Source organism: Macrotis lagotis, chromosome 4 (assembly GCF_037893015.1).
Source record: "Macrotis lagotis isolate mMagLag1 chromosome 4, bilby.v1.9.chrom.fasta, whole genome shotgun sequence".
In the NCBI taxonomy this organism is placed as follows: Eukaryota; Metazoa; Chordata; class Mammalia; order Peramelemorphia; family Peramelidae; genus Macrotis; species Macrotis lagotis.
In genome coordinates, this window is record NC_133661.1 from 209,512,547 (window position 1) to 209,530,419 (window position 17,873).

General features: G+C 34.6%; 1 protein-coding gene across 5 annotated transcripts in view; it reads right to left on the reverse strand.

Annotated features, from left to right (window-relative positions):
- Positions 1–17,873, reverse strand: part of AKAP6 (A-kinase anchoring protein 6) — a 474,513-nt gene that overhangs the window by 305,023 nt on the left and 151,617 nt on the right. For all 5 annotated transcript variants that reach the window (XM_074235346.1, XM_074235350.1, XM_074235349.1 and 2 more), the window contains exon 5: positions 12,597–12,719. In XM_074235346.1, coding sequence (XP_074091447.1) covers positions 12,597–12,719 — 123 coding nt within the window. The remainder of the gene's footprint in view (positions 1–12,596; positions 12,720–17,873) is intronic.

Here is a 17,873-nt window from a genome sequence, read left to right on the forward strand (position 1 = left end):
TCTGTGTGGCATTCAAAGCCCTTTATAATCTGCTACCCCTTTCTAGTCTTCCTACATCTTATATTCCTCCATACACTTTTTGATCTAGTGTCCCTGATCTCCATCACCTCCTGACTGAGTACTTTCACTGTCTGTCTCCCATTCCTGGAATGCTCTCCCTTCTTATCTCAGCCTCCAAGTTTCCTTCAAGTCCTAACAAAATCTCATCTTCTACAGGGAACCTTTGCCAATCTCCCTTACTTCTAATGTCTTCACTTTGATGATTATTTCCTATACATCCTACTATAACTTATACTTAATTGTTTGCATGTTGTTCCCCCCCATTAAACTGGGAGTCCCTTGAAAGCAGAGACTGTCTTTTGCCTCTCTTGCTAGCCCTAATGTTTAGCACAGAATAGGAGCTTAATAAAAGTTTGTTGACTAAGTGACCCACTGTATTAGGATTTATAGAGAAGACAGCTAAGTAAAATATGGTCTCTGCCACTATTAACGTTAGCGGTAAGAAGTTAGGAAACAACAAAGCAAACAAATAATTAGTGTCTAAAGTAGGATATGGGAAGTTTCACAAGAAAAGTAAAAACAAAGTACTTTTTCTTCTGGTTCAATGGAAATGGTGTTTTTTTTTTCTTGCAAGGCAAATGGGGTTACGTGGCTTGCCCAAGGCCACATAGCTAGGTAATTATTAAGTGTCTGAGGTCATATTTGAACTCAGGTACTCCTGACTCCAGGGTGGTGCTCTATCCACTGCGCCACCTAGCTGCCCCTGTGGAAATGGTTTTAAGAAGATTATTTCATTTTAACCATATTGTTTAACCATTTAACCACATTATTCTAGTGTTCATTAAAAAAAAAAAGTTGGATTCAGGATGTAATCTGACTGGCTGACAAGGCTTTCAATATAGATATTCATCACCCAGGGTACACATTTTTCACTGATATTCAGATCCCTACTTCATATTATACTGTTGAATAAATAGCATTCATATATATGCCATGAAAAAATCAATATTCTTCCTCCAGAGCTTTTAAACTATAAATGAAAACAAAATTCAGAAACACATTTCAGCTATCTTCTACTCCCCCATCCCCTTTTGATTTTTCATGGATGAGAGTTTCAAAATAGAAGGGTTCTCTTGTTCCCTTCTTCTTAGGCCACCTTAGGCCTTTCTTTTTCCTCCACTGAAGTAGATCAAGTAACTTGAGCTTCAGAGGACCAACTGCTGCCTTCACCTGTCTGCTGCAAAACAAATGATGGAGTTGGCATACTTTGGCAAATATGTCCACCTGCTGCATTTCTGCAGTACAATGGATGGCCAGTGACACCGACTGCCCCCTTTAGGTTCTATTACACATAACTGCCATCAGTTTAGGGCAAGGGCCAAGATGGCATCAAATCTAAAATATCAGGTGAGAGTAACAATATCCTTCTCTAGGAATCTGCAGTGGACTGGTACGTGAAGAACGTGTCAGTTAAAAAGCTATGTATAGCATAGGTATTTGCTGTACTTCTTTTGAAGGGCTGAGTTTAGGTTGGTATAATCCCAGCTTTTGAAAGCCCAGAGCTATATTCATGAACTTAATATAAGTCTCAATTTTAGGTGCTTTGTGAGATTAGTGTTCATTAGAGAAAAAGGTCTCTTGTCTCTTCCAGGGATTGAAATTTCTCTCGATGACAGCTACAAGGTGTTTTGGATATAAACTCCATTTAGGTCTATTTTCAAGGAATTTTAGAAAACATTCCATTTTCAATTAGTCTTTTTTTTTCAAAAAGCCATTATTTTAAACTTGAATACTAAAGAAGAAACAGCATCAAAAGGCATTCATAAGCACCTGTTTGTTTCTTTCTCTGGGCTAGACAATGACTAAAGAAAATATAAAGACACTGGCCTTAGCCCAAGGAAGATTCAAGATAGAGAATACTTATGTGGCTAGATATAAAGAAGCCACACATCCTATCCAATCTTTATGGATCAACTCAAATGTCTTTTCCATGAAGCTTTTCCTGTTCCCTTTGTCATGGGATTATAGAATTGAGATGGTAGGGGCCTAATTGTAATGGGAGGAGAAAGGACTGTATAGCCTTTGGAAATTTGAAGCACCGTTAACTTACTCTAACTTCTCCTTGAAACAAAGATCTTTCTTTCAAATGCCAATCAATATTCTGCCATTGATCCTCTATGGCTATGAATCATAGAAGACTACAATGTTTGAAAAAACAAAAAAGGAAAATGTTCTAGAGGGCACTGAAGAGATGCATAGTGAGTAAGAACTGATTACACTTCAAAAAATTGACTACTATTTAAAAAATAAGAAACTTATAAACTAAAAGATTTGATCAGAGAAATGTATGATTAGAAAAGAAAATGGGGTTGGTCATATGAATACAATGGTATTTCCATAATGTCCAGGGAAAGGAAGAGCATTTTAGATAGCCATGGCAAAGAGTCACACAGGATGGAAAGGATACATAAATTACATTTTTTGTGCTATGGTCACTTTTTGGCTCATTCTTTCCCAAATAATTAGTTAGCAGGATTTAAAATGAAAGACTGCTGTATGTTGGTTTTTTCCATACTTTACAATGGGGATTATAATTGTTTAGAAGAAGATTTGAGAAATTCCCTCAAAATGAAAAATTCTGAAAGTTGTAGTCACCCAGCAAATAATCTTGATCTTTGTTTCTGAGTTCTTTTGGTTGGAATATCATTCTTTAGGTTTTGACATTCAATTCTACTTCAATTCAAAAAAATATTTAACAAATCCCCTGTGCGATGCATTGACATCTATGCCTTCCTTTGCGTAGACAGCAGCATATCATCAGTGATGAGAATATATACATAAGAAGTAGAAAAGAAGATATAGTCCCCAAAAATGGGATCATAAATGGAGGTGGACAAGTCACGTATATAGCAAAGACAATGTAAAACTGATAAACCACAAACCACCATCACATTGGATAGACCCTTCACAAAGGTATATAATCAAGAATCACTTGGAATAAGAAGACCTGAAAGTGTTGTAATCTGAAGCAGGAAATGGAATACTGATTTATTATTAATTATTATTATTATTAGGTTTTCCTTTTATTCATGTATAAATGCTTTATCGTGCTTCTTTCATATTTTTGGATTTGTATGCAGTTGTTTATATTCTTACTACACAATATTCCTCCTTTGTCACCCTTTCAAATCATTTCAGGTGAATAAAATATACTCTTTATACTTTATCCCAGCAAGTCTCAATGATTATCTATTAGATCATGTTTGTCTCCTTGTGTCTTCATCTCTAGTTTACTTTAGGACCCATACATTTCACATTGTTATATAGAGTTCTCAAGCATTCTTAGACATTTCCTCAGTTAATTTCTAGCTATCTCTTGCATTGTTATTAACTTGTGTTAGACTTAGGGAAACAGTCACTGAAAGGAAGATGGATGTATCAAGAGTTAAAGTAAAACATAACAAGGGGATGGCTAGGTGGCATAGTGGATAAAGCACCCACCCTGGAGTCAGGAGTACCTGGGTTCAAATCCAGTCTCAGACACTTAATAATTACCTAGCTGTGTGGCCTTGGGCGAGCCACTTAACCCCATTTGCCTTGCAAAAACCTAAAATAAAAAAGTAAAGCATAATAACAGGAGTCTCATATATTTTCAAATCAACTTATAAACCTCAACAAGTATCATGTAGGCAAGCTTTGAGAAGTTGTTTCTCTAATTCCCCCACCATATCCTCCACTCCAACTGCTGCCTTGGGAGGAACATTGAGGTGAAGGGAGAACAGCATGATAGGTCATGAATCCTTTACCTCTTGGGGTGGTGCTGTCCTTCATCCTTCTCAGAAGAGCTCTGACAAGTCTAATTTCTCCTCATTGAAATTCAGAACTTTATTGCCACCACAAGTTTTTGGACCTGATTTTCCTATTGTGTTCTTGTGAGAAGACTCGGGAGTACTGGGTGGGATGGGGATGAAAAGAGAAGAAGAGGACTGGTCCCAAGATGCATGATTAAACAAGAGAAATCTTCGGAAATAGGGAAAGCTCAAGGGAGACAACCGGGAGCAGAAAGATGTCTAATGAGAGATAAGCACTCACTCATGTCAAACCATGTGTCATAAATCAGATCAATGCTTTGCTAGAAAGGATTTGACAATAAATGGTTCCTTCAACTGGGAAAGACAAATGAATTAGTAGAACAGTATACTTTAGTGCACAAGTACCAAGAATTCCTAGTAAATGATATTTCTACATGAGTTGAAAAAGCCTTCCAAAAACTGGTCATGAAGGCAAAATATTCTAAGGTGGAAAAAATGTATGTGTATGTATATATAAACGTACAAACATAAGTTTGTCTATATGTATATATATATATATGTGTGTGTGTATGTGTGTGTATATAACTATAATGATACCATCTTTTACCTCAGTTTCTCATTTTTAAAACTGAACAATAAATCTTTTCTTTTCAAGGCCATTAAAACAGGTGAAGGTAGAGTAGGGAATGGGGTAGATATGTTTGTGCTTGCAAAATACTGCATCATGTTGTCATTTATATAAAGTCCTTACTCAATTTTAAACTAGGCATCCATGCTCTATTTGTTTCTCTAGCCTTTGATATATATGAGACACCTGCTTGATTTATTTTTCCTTACCTGATATTCTGATTGGTCCCTATTTCCCTTTTGAGATATTAGAACTTATTTGTTTTCTTGTGACTGATTACTATATGATCCAATGCCCATTTGGGGACTTAGGGATGCATGAAAACAATTTGGGGAGCTCAGGGTTATAAGTTCAGAAAGCCAAACTAACACTGTGAATACGTTTAAAAGAAAGCCTCCTGAGAGGAACTATATTAACCCACTCTACTCCTTCAGCTTTAAAGCACTGTCATTCTGAAGATACCATACTATATCTTAAAGGAAAAATCTAAGCAGGCTGCCAGGAGCAATGGAAGTGGCTGTGTTATTTATGGTGCTTCGGTTGCAATTAGTGTTTGGGTGGCTTTAGTATCTTTAGCAAGCAAGAAGTGGGGGAAGGTGGGAGGGAGAGAAGGCAGGATTAGCCAACGGCACATATATAACACTATATTAAAAGTGGTTTTCAAAAAAGAAGAATGTTCAATATATTCAATACTTGCAAAATACCTTTCCAGACTGACATTTTCCTGAAAATGTCACTTTCCAGGAAGATAGGAATTATATTTTTTGAAAGGAACAGCTAGGTTGTAAGCAGATGATTAATTATCATGAAAAATCATTGATGTATCATCGCAATTTCACAGTATTTCTTACAGTTAAAATAAAGCACCTTCATAGCATTTCCTCAAAGTAATACTGGAAAGCTTTCAATGCTTAGCAAATACATTTGACTACTATTGTAGAAAATATATGAACTAAGTAAGCATCAAATATCACAGCCATCATCATTATTTCCATAATTATATTTATCACAAATACATTTTAGACAAATTAAATATCACAGAAGTTCATAGTTTTATATGCAGTTCTTTTTGGGGGGGCTTTTTGTCTATGGTAATATGCCTTGAAAATGTTAATATTCACAATATATGGTAGCATGATTATCAGAAAAAAATATTGTTTTCCCACTAGTAGAATGAAAGCTCCTTGAGGCCTGGAGCTACTCCCCTTCTTGTATTTCTGTTGCTAGAAATAAGATCTTAAAAAAAAGTGCTTGGCACATATTAAGCCCTTAATAAATACATTTATCATGAGTTGTGAGACAACATAGTTATTTAATTAATGGAGTTGGAATTTGAGCACCTGAACTCTATGGTCCCAATTTGTTACTCTTAAATTACATTCAATCAATACTTATTAACTGTTACACAATCATGTTCTTTATAAGCAATAAGGGAGATAAAGATTTGGACTTCAAGTAACTTACAATCTAGTAGATTCTAGTAGAAATGATGACATGTGTTCAGATAAATAGAATATAAAATTTTTATATGATCAGAGCATAAGAGGAATATAGACATTACTTGTAACTAGACATTTTGGCTCATGTAGTAAGCAATACAAATTAACCCTCCTGTCAATATTTTTAGCTGATACATTAGAGAAAAGAGAATTGAATGCTATGGATGGAAATCCCAGGATAATGAAAGGTTGCTTCCTAGGGAATTGCCACTGGTGGGGTTAGAAATGAGGGAGAGGTAGGCTAGAACCAACAAGACATTCACCTGAAGAACAATCAAGGCAGGGAAGAAGCAAACCATCTAGTACCTTCCTATTTTAACTGATTATTTTTACTAACTTAGTCCTACAGTCAATTGTTTCCATGTTCCTAGAGGTATGAAAGTGCAATTTAGAGTGCCTGTTAAAATCTGTGCCCTAATACAAAACCCTCATTTCTTCCCCAAGTTACAGCTCTGAATTGAGAGTGAATCATTTACAGCTGACAAAATTGAGCAAAGGTTTACAAAGGAGGTGGCATTTGCAATAGACCTTTTGAATGCAAGAAACATGAGAAGAGACCAGAAATAGGATATGTTTATAATGTTGAAAATAATAGAAGTATAAGATAAAAGGTTGGAATAAGGTTGGAGAAAGTCAATGTTAGATTGAGTAATTTGACCTTTATTTGGAAGGCATGAAAATTTAGAGTTCTTCGAGCAGGAAAAATGTGATCAGACATACACATTCAGAAGACTACTCTAACAGTGATACATAGGACAGATTAAAGGAGAAGAGATACTGGAGGTGATGAGACCTATTGGCATAATTACAATAGCTAGGTGAGAAATAATAAGAGCTTGAACTAAGATTGTGGCATTGGGCATGGTAAGGAGGAGACTGTAAGAGATACTTCCCTGAAAAAATTGATAAGGAAGGAGCTGGCAAATTGATGTGTAGGACTAGTAGTAAAATGCAATTTGGAGATTACCACCATAGGTGACTGTAAGAATAGCAGAACCATTAACAGAAATAAGTAAATCATAGGGAGAAATATTTCAAGGAAAAACTATTTGAGGTTTACACATACTGGGTTTGGACAACCATAATAAAATGACCAGAAAGTGGATCAAAATGGGAGAGTAGAATCTAGAAGTCAGATCAGGCCTGGAATAAGTATAACAGTGATACTGAAAGTGATGAGTGTATTACATAAGACATTCATGGGAATGACTAAACAAATTGTGGAACATGAATGGAGTGGAATTTTACTATTCTATAAGAAAGACAAACATGATGAATGCCAAGAAGCATGGGAAAGACTTACATGAACTGATACAAAATGAAGGAAGTAGAGTCAGAAAAGCAGCATATATACATATAAGTTTATGTACCTATGAGTGCATGTGTTTTATATATATATATATATATATATGTATGTATGTATATATATATATATGCTGCTTTCCTGACTCTGCTAGCTTCATTTATATGTTATATATATTTATAAAATCTTCAACAATATAAAAAGAAAGAACTACCACAAAACAATAAAAAAATCAAAAATATTAAAAAACAAAACAAAAGCAAACTTGGTCTCATAAAAGCTATATATATCAAGACATCACTCCCTCATTCTTTTTTAGAGGTCAGGTCCACAAGGGTAGAACACTGAATATTCAATATTTTTGCAGATTTTTTTCACTTCTGCTTTTTTCAATAAAAAATATTCATTGTTATCAGTGATGACATTCTAGCAGAAGAAAAAGGAGAAAATCTTAGTGATCTAAAAAACAAAAGCTATCAATATAAAGAGTCAAGTTTGCATGGCATTTCCTATATGTTACTCTAGATAGAGATGTGGTAACCAGTTCCAAGCAAATACAGACTTCACTTTTTTTCAGATGTCTATACATTTCATAGATTAATATCGCCAGTAAATATATGTATATGTATCTATATGATATTCAGTACATTACTGGACACAATTGAATCTATTATATTGACCTCCATCAAACCTGCTATAGACTTAAAATTAATGCATCAAATCTTTTTAGATTGTGAATTTATAAATTGCAATACTTATAAACTCAATTATAAAGAACAAGTCAGGTTGAACTTATCATAGAACCCCAGGGAAGGAAAGGACCTAAAATGTTACCTAATTCATTTTTTTTAGGTTTTTGCAAGGCAAATGGGGTTAAGTGGCTTGCCCAAGACCACACAGCTAGGTAATTATTAAGTGTTTGAGACAGGATTTGAACCCAGGTACTCCTGACTTCAGGGCTGGTACTTTATCCACTGCGCCACCTAGCCACCCCCTAATTCATTTCTAAAAGAAAAAAAAAGCATCTATGACACCTCCAACATATGTCCATCTACTCTCTTCCTGAACACCTCCTATGGAATTGGCTGCCTCATAAAAACTCACTACTCATGAGTTAACCAATTCCATTTTGGGACAACTTTAAACATTAAGGACATTTCTTTTAGGGAATCAATATCTGTCTTTGTAACTCCTACTCACTAGTCTCGGGTCTTCTCTTCATTGAGTTACTGAGAACATATTTAATCTTTCTTCCATGTAATCACCTTGCAAATATTTGAAGACAATTGTTATACCTTCTCCCGTAAGTCTTTTTTCCCTTCTCATTCCAGTTTTCTTCAATCAACTCTCCTGTATCTTGTGAGTTCCATGAGATTAGGAACAAATGATGTAATTATTTTTGTATCACTTTACAATTCTTTACAAAGAGAAATTCCAGTTACAAATTATTATTAAATGAATGATTGACTTTAGGTCCACTCACCATACTGGTCAAACTCATTTGTATGCATTGTAGTTTTTCAAATGAGATTAACCAGGGCAGTGAATATGCAAAGCAAAGGCAGGTAATTGGGTAGAGGGTGATTTTGTTTTACTATCTAAGAACTACTTAACAATAGGGTAGATAATTTTTAGATACTTTACACTGGTTTATTTGCTTCCTAATTTACTAGTATATCCATGGGTATATATTTGTATGTATCTGACTATGTATATATATATATATGTATATATATATATATACATATATATATAGACAAATATATGCATCATGTGTATGGAAGATATTCATATAAATTTGTATATGCATAAATATTTAAATTCATATATTTATACAAATACATATGCATTTTGACATAATTTATCATACTAAGAAAATACAAATTCTTTGGTTTAAAGAGTGATGCCTTTGTTCACTTAGAATTTCAGAAGTGAATTTTAAATTAAACAGAAATGAGAGACTATGTCCTAGGACCATGGATGTTTGGTAAACCTGCTTCTAGAAGTTTATGATGATATGTGGAATGGCATTCTAATATTATTTCACTCAATCAACAAGCATTTACTAAAGGCTTACTATGTGCCAGCACCTGTTAGGGAAATAAAGGTAAAACTATGCTCCCTGACCTCAAGGAACTTACTTTCTAATGGAAACTTGCATTCTAATGTTTCCAGTCCATTTATTGTATGGTAAAGAAAAGATCTTTTGATTGATTGAGTTTGAGTAAGGAGGATGAAGTGCTAAATTTCTAGGGAAAGGTGTTTTTGGAGGGGTGAAGTAAAGGGTGAGAATAACCTATGAATACATGGCTCTGCTGTTGTTACAATTTCTATTATGTTTTATTTTTCCCCTTCTTATAATTGAAGGGGTATTATAAATGGATGCGATTTTATGAACTTCAAAAGGCAAGTAGAGTAAACTACCAGAGGTCCAGGAACAATAGTTCATATCAGGGTTTTCTGACAACTGAGCCTGTAGCTAAGGGAATCTTGCTCTCCAGGACATATGTCATATTTGGAAGTGAACTTTGTGGAATGAATTTTTGTTGCTGTACAGTCATTTCAGTGATGTCTGACTCTTTGTGATCCCATTTGGAGTTTTCTTGGCAAGGATACTAAAGTCTATCTCCTTCTCCAACTCATTTTACAGATGAGGAAATTGAGGCAGATAGGATCAAGAGACTTGACCAGGGTCACACAGCTAGTATCTGAGGTTGGATTTGAACTCCTGACTCCAGACTTAGTCTCTACTCACTGGACCATCTAGCTGCCCCAAAGCAGTAGAGTGAATAGTTTGTAGCAACTTTTTTAAGTTGTTGCCACTTAAGTTTTACTAAAGGATTAGAGCTTTCTACATCCATTCAAGTTTCTAAAAGTAATCCTAATAGGTAATAGGGTTTTCTTTAATCTCTTGATTTGAGCACTCATTGTGGGTGCTCAATTTCAATCCCCAATTATATTTAGTTTCTTCCTTATTTAATTGATTTATTCAATGAATCCCAGTATCAATTTAATCAACTAATATCAGTTAGCTTTTACAAAGGGATATCTACTGAAAAGATATTACAAAAACCCAAGTACAAAATATTCCCCTTACCATGGGACATATTCTTCCTTATATCACTTGGAAGACCTGTCCTCAACAATAGACAATAACAGACCTCAGGTTTAAGGCTAGATCCTTTGGCTTCAAATCCATTTCTCACTGAACTCAACCATATAACCATCTTAAAGTAGAGAGGAAAAACTTAAGATGGCACATTTTGAAAAGATCTAGGAAGCTCAAATCCTTCTTTCCTCCCTCCCTCTCTCCATCTTTCCTTCCTTCTTTTTTTTCTTCCCTCTCACCCTTCTTTCTTCCCTCCTTCTCTTCTTTCCCTTCTTCCTTCCACCAACATTTAAGCAACATCAACTATATAGAAGATAGATTCTTCTTCAGTGATTCCATCAATCTTTGAAATAATAATAGTTTTATGTATGAGTAGAGATTCTTGAATTACTTCAGAACATGCAGAAGTACAGGGAGAGAGGCACTGGGAGGGCAAGGGCAGGGCCAGAGAGCAATGAATGCTAAGCATTGAGAGAGCAGTTCCTTTAACCTAAGCCCTGCAATTTAAAAGGCCAGTGTTGGGCAGAGGTCACCATAAGGAACAGAGTAAGTAGTGCTGTCACACTGACTTTGAAGATGGAGGCATGCATTGGTTACTAAGTGATCTAAGTCACTCAAACCCCAAAGAGGAGGGAGACCTCTGTTCACTACTATCCTGACTTGGATTTCAATAAATTTCCTTAAGTTAAAAGTCTCTTTATGCCCCTGTGCCCTCTGGGACCTCGAAAACTCATTGTGTTTGCCATAAAATATTAAATCTAGAGAAATCAAGACAGTGTGCTTAATGTGAAATAAAGTTCATATACTCCTGTTTAAACACAGATTAGAATCTCTGTCAGAACAATACCAGTGAAAAGTTGACATTCTAATTAATACAATTTACATCACAAAGCTCTGAATATCTTTATCTTGCTATTACAAAATGCACACCCCCTTTTATAAAGGAGGGAGTAGAATTGAACCTCTATTTGAGTTGGGAATTGAGAGTACAGGTGATATTTTAAAAACCAAATAGAGGAAAAGGTATATATAGGGTCACTGGTATTTTTAAATACCATCCACTCAAGTCTTTGAAAAGAAATGCTTACAACTCCTTATGGAATCACACAATTTGAAGCTCTACCATTGATAAGATGGTTTGTCATAGGATGGCATGATTTTGAGACAGTTCTTTCAGTAACATCAAATACAATGCAAGAAACATCTTATAGGATCTTTTTTGCAAGTTCCAAAGTCAACCCTGACACCGTGCTCATCTCTCATTCATTTAGAATGCCTACAGAATGAAACTCACTCCGAATTCTGAGAATGTGAAGGGGGGGCAGGGAGCCTGCCCCACAGTTGGGTAGCCATGGATTCATGTTCACAGCCTTTGTCAATTTTATGCTTTCAGTGAAGGGAATAAAGATGAGAGCCTTAAAGCTTGAATTTTCATTTCCTACGACAACGCGGTTTGTCTTCATGCTTTATCACAGCTCCAGGATTTGGTTTCCACCCCTTCGTAATTGATATCGGCCATTTGAAGCATTCAGTAAAAACCTCATGAGGTTCATCAAATGTCCCTCAGTCTATAATTCTTGCTTCTAACATATTCAGCAGCATATTCATCCAAGTGTTTTCTACTTCTCCTCAATGGTTTTGCTTTTGCACAGGGACAGGGACAAGTATAATGACAGTTGCATTAATTATATGCTGAAAAACCTATATGGCTACAAAAATGATTGAGATCATCATTTTAAATATTTTATTAAAATAATTCAGTGTAAAACAGATAAAGCAGACCCTCTTGATAATGAGAGGTTCATTAATTTTACAAGAATTCTAGAAGGCTTGGTTGGAATGGTCACTAGAATTACCTTTAAAAAAATGCTCCCAAAAAGAAAAAAAAGAAGAGAAAAACCTTTCATTCTAGCTTTATGTGGTAAGGTTTCTATATCATTTTGAGTGATATTTTTTGGCATTACAAGGCTCTTTGCCTTTATGGATCCATTTCTGAAAAAGAAGCTTTGACATTAGAGTTAGAAATAGGGAATATTTCATTTTCTTGGTAGTACCTGAAGTAACTGGCACATTTTCAGGTTTTGTGGTTTAAGTTAACCATTTAAGTTAACCATTAGTGTTCATTTTTATTAACATAAACCCAATGACCTCCTTTTTGTCCCCCCTAACATACCTCAGTGGAAAAAAAGGCAAACATTAAAATATTTCAACTGCTGATAATAACTGTGGTATAATCATGTCCTACCAAATGTGTTTCAAGGTAGAGTTTGAGGCCATCTGTCTCTGCTTTAGGAGGGGTCCAGTTTTCTGTTGTTTCCATAGCTTCATTTAGCCACTGAATGAATTCATCAAGTTTGCTTACAAATGCCTGGTCAGATAAAGGGAAGACAAAAAAAAAAAAAAAGACAAGAATAGTATAGTTAATAAAATGTCAATTTTGAAGAAAATATCTTAAGACTGATTATGGAAATAAGTATGCTAGGCACTTCTGGCCTGGTTTCCTCTTTGCTTCAGCACAAAATCCTAATCCTGCCCACCCCCCCAAAATCCAGTAATATCTACCAATGAGCAACAAACATTATCTGCAGGGTTTAGGTTACACTAGTTTATGAGTTAATTTTTTTCTAATGGTAACAGTCATTTAGAGATACCATAGGTTTTTATTCCTCTCAACAATAAATCACATCAGATCTTGTACTAACTTATACTAAGGGACAAGATCTAGCCCCAGGCAAGACTAAACATTTTCTTCAGGGTTGAATCAAATGGAAGACTGAGAAGTCTTTTTAACGAAGTTAAAAATTTAGTCAAAAATCAGACAGTTGATTAAATAATACTTTGAGGAGCCCATTCGACAGTTCTGGACTAAGTGATAGTGTCTGGAAGGAAGGAAGGACAAGGCTAGAAGAGGAGAGACCAAGAAGCTAATGTGAAGATCTAACTCTCCAGAGGTGTCTTGGTCATAAAGAAATGTTCTTGGCTAGAAAGCACAAATCACAATAATCCTACTATTTTTCAAATAGTGGCTATAAAAATTTATTGGAACCATTCAAAAGAACACATCTGCAGAAACTGAAAATAATTTGAAAAACTGAAAGCCCAACATGAACCTGACTGAGAGATGGATAATGCCAAGGATCCAGTTTTCGACATGTAGGTAAACAGCACCACCTCGAGGCTTAAAGCAAAATTACACATTTGGATAGGTGGCTTCAAAGGATATTTTCTCAATTTAAATTTACTCCATTTTTCAAGTGTGATCCTAAGAATTGAAAACACACACACACACACACACACACACACACACACACACACACACACACACACACACACACACACACAAGCTGGACATCTTTAGTTGAATAAATCTTTATTTAAGACTATTTGTGATTAGAAAGTTTAGAAGAAAAGTCACTTCCTTGCCATGTTTTATATGGCTGTGTTGTTCTCTCTGCTAGCCCCTGCTAACAATCTAAAGATTCATAGAATGTTATTTGCTTTGTCTCAAATTAATGAACAATATCAGTTTTCATTTGGTTCGCGGCTACAAATCGTCCAGGAAAGTCACAATTATCTTAGAAGCAATTTCACCTGGAATGGAAGTCTATGCAAATCCAACTGAGCAGATGAAATTAGTATGCAGACTTATCCTAAAGCAGGTGTTCTCAACTTTTGTTTTGCTACAGACTCCTTTAGTAGTCTGGAAAAACCTTTTCAGAGTATTTTAAAAATAAATAAATAAAAATCAAATTTAAAATAAAGTAAATGCTAAATTTTGGTTAGTATTTAGTTGTTAAAATTTAGTGAAAATAATAAATCATTTTTTCTCAATCAACTACAAAGATTCCCTGAAATTTCTCCATTGACTCTCTGGGGTCTCTGGACTGCAATTTACTAACCCCTTTTTCTTTAGTGTCTCAAGTCCCAGTTTTGCACAACATTATAACTAGAAGAAAGATTTCATTTATTCACCTATCTCTTTGTGTTTCTTCTAGGTCTGAAATTCTTAATTTAGGGTCTCAAGGACTTTTTTTTTTAAATTATAATTATTTCAATATACTTGACTTCTTTTGTAATCCTGAATGTTTTAATTTATGCATTTTAAAATAATATTCTGAGAGTTCATGGGTTTCACTGGACTGACAAAAGGGCTTGAAACATATATAAACATGTTAAAAGCCCCTGCTCTAGATGAATTTTTCATATACTGAATAAAAAAGCATTACTCAGTTCCAAGAAAACTTGTTTCCATTTTTCATTAAAACATGATCCTTATTCGATTGTATTTTCTGTATTTGTAACTTAGCCACTTTTTCCTACTTAAATTCCTTCTCAATATTTCTAGATCTAAAAAATATACAAGCCAGTGTAGGAAAAAACAATTATGGTCCTCTTTTTCTTTTTCATTATCTGTGTTTCTGTAATCATTTGAGCTTTCCCTTTTATTCCTCTAAAATTCTTATATTATGCAAGTTCACAGATTCATATAACTGAACTCAACTTTTTAAGAATGACTATCACCTGTTCCAAATTGTACTCCAAGAATCTTTTCCTATTAGATCTCCTAACTGCCAGTTCATAGTTAAAGACAGAAAGACAGAAGACAGAAAGACAGACATAGATAGATATGGATATATAGAGAGATGACAGGCCCTTGAATATATACGCCAGTTGGGCAAAAACTTAAATCATAATAAGATTTTAAAAGAGGGAATCAAAGTCAGTTTCTGTGTTATGACTTAAGAACAAATTCTGACTAACCTTAAAGATCAATGGAGAACATTTGTGTATCACCAGGATGTGACGGTTTTGAAAGATAAAAATTTAAGGGTTGCAACTTGCTACATTTCTTCTCCCAAAGTTTAAGTAAGACTGGAATTTATTGGAGTTTGGACTTTGGCAGTTATAGTTATATACAAAATAATAGATTAGGAAGAAAAGAATTTGGTCAAGCAGAAAATTATTATGAAAATGAGTTGAATTTAGAAAAATAAATGATTAATTGTCACTTAGATTTAAGCTCTTTAAGGGCAAAATCTCTACACATATACCAGAATGCCCAGTAGACACAATATTTGTTGTTTCTAAAATTTGTGGTGTTGTGGTGGTAGCACTGGTGGTTGTGCCATTTCAGTCACATATGACATTTGGTTTTTCTTAGCAAGGATAATGGGGTAGTTTGTAATTTCCTTCCCCAGATCATTTTACAGAGGAGGAAACTGAGGCAAATGGGATTAAGTGACTCACCCAGGGTCACACGGCTATTAAGCATCTGAATCTAGATTTGAATTCATCCAAGATGAGTAATCCTGATTCCAAACTCAGGACTACATTCACTGTGCCACCTAGTTGCAAAATCTCTACAAAATAACCTCTTAACCAAATTCAGTATTGATCTTTTCAAAACCAGTTTGCAACTGAAGATATTGTCAGTCTTCAGTCAAAGTATATGATAAGACAATATATAAGACTTACTGTCATTTATAATCAGTCAATGATAATAAAATTAGTCTGACATATAAGATTTAGATTGTTCACATTCTATGGCAATCTCTTTGAAAGTTATCACCATATATAATGGAGCAAAAATAAATTGTGATGTGGGTGAAAGGGACACAGTACATTTATATAGCATAGGACAATGGTCCTTTAGTTTTCTCCTCAGTACTGTATTTGAGTTGTATAATTTTTCACAAAATTTTATTTGTTGTGCCGTTTTCTGACTTTTATTGGGAGGAATGGGGGCATTGCTTAAAGGGGACTCACAATAGGAACCTGAAAAATCAAATATACAAAAATAAAATATACCAAAATCTCAAAAATGAAATTATTCATGATAAATCTAAACAAAGTTGTCTCTAGTAAAAGTGAATGTGCTTCCCTTTATTCTTTGTCTTGGAATAAATGGAGGATCAAGTTCTCCCAAGTCTTAGCACCATATTTTGTGAATATGGCCTATATTCTCTCCCCATTCCTATAGCCCCCTCATCTGGCCATTGCTGGTATCATGCAAATTGTATCACTGCTATTCATTTCAATATACTGTAGAGAAAGAAAAAGAACTTGAAAATGGGAAGAATGGAGGAAAAGGGTAGAAATAAACTATTTATACACAGGGTCCAGTGTCCAAGGCACTGTGCTAAAAGTGTTATAACTATTATCTAATTTGACATATGAACATAAAGATAGGCATATATATATGTATATATACATATATATATATATATGTCTTTATCTCTATGTACACAAAGATAGACAGATGTGATTATATATAATTCCCACTGAGCACGTGGTCCTTCACATTTAGATGTATAGCTCATTGTAAGCAATATGTTTAAAATGTATCTTGTGAATGTGTGTGTGTGAATTTATACATAGGTATGGGATTTACATTTGGAAGAGACCTTAAAAGATAATCTAGTTCAGGTTCATTTTATAGATATATCTATACGTGACCTCTTCTATAAGCCTCACAGAAGCCTAGGTCATATTTTTAAAGTTGAATAATTATCTGCAAGAATTTCTTTCATAGATATTATATATACATATATATTTATATGCATATAGACATATTTTTGTTCTTTTTCAGTTGTTTTTTAGTCAAGTACAACTCTTTGTGTCCCCATTGGGGGTTTTCTTGGTAAAGTACCAGATTTACTAAAGACTACTTTGTTCAGATTTATCATGAATAATTTCATTTTTTGAGATTTGGGGGGAATAGAATATTTGATTTTTCAGGTTCCTATTGTGAGTCCCCTTTAAGCAATGCCCCCACTCCTCCCAATAAAAGTCAGAAAAAGGCACAACAAATAAAATTTTGTGAAGAACTATACAATTCAGATATAGTACTGAGGAGAAAACTGAAGGACCATTGTCCCACGCTAAATAAATGCACTGTGGCCCCTTCACCCCCATCACAATTTATATTTGCTCTATACATGGAGATAACTTTCAGAGAGTGCCATAGAATGTGAACAATCTAAATCTTATATGTCAAGCTAATTTTATAATCATTGTCCAGTTATAAATGACAATAAGCCTTCTATATATTGTCTTATCAGATACTTTGATTGGAGACTGACAATATCTTCAGTTGCAAACTGGTTTTGAAAAGATCAATACTGAATTTGGTTGAGAGGCTATTTTGTGAATAGCAGAGATTTTGCAGCTAGGTGGCACAGCCCTGAGTTTGGAAACAGGATTACTCATCTTTGCTGAATTCAAATCTAGCCTCAGATGCTTAATAGCTGTGTGACCCTGGGTGAGTCACTTAATCCTGTAAGGATATGCTGGAAATACTTATTCATCTAGAAATTCTAAGATTCTATAATCTAATCCAAACATTTAAACATGTACTCTGTGCAGGGAATTTTTCTAAGCACTTGGAACACAAAAGTAAAAATGAAATAAAGTCCCTGCCTTTGAATAGCTCACATTCTATTGGTGGGACACATCATAACAACAGCTTCTATATTCATGAAAATTTAAATGGAGAGATTTACATTAATAGAGTTAATGTAAC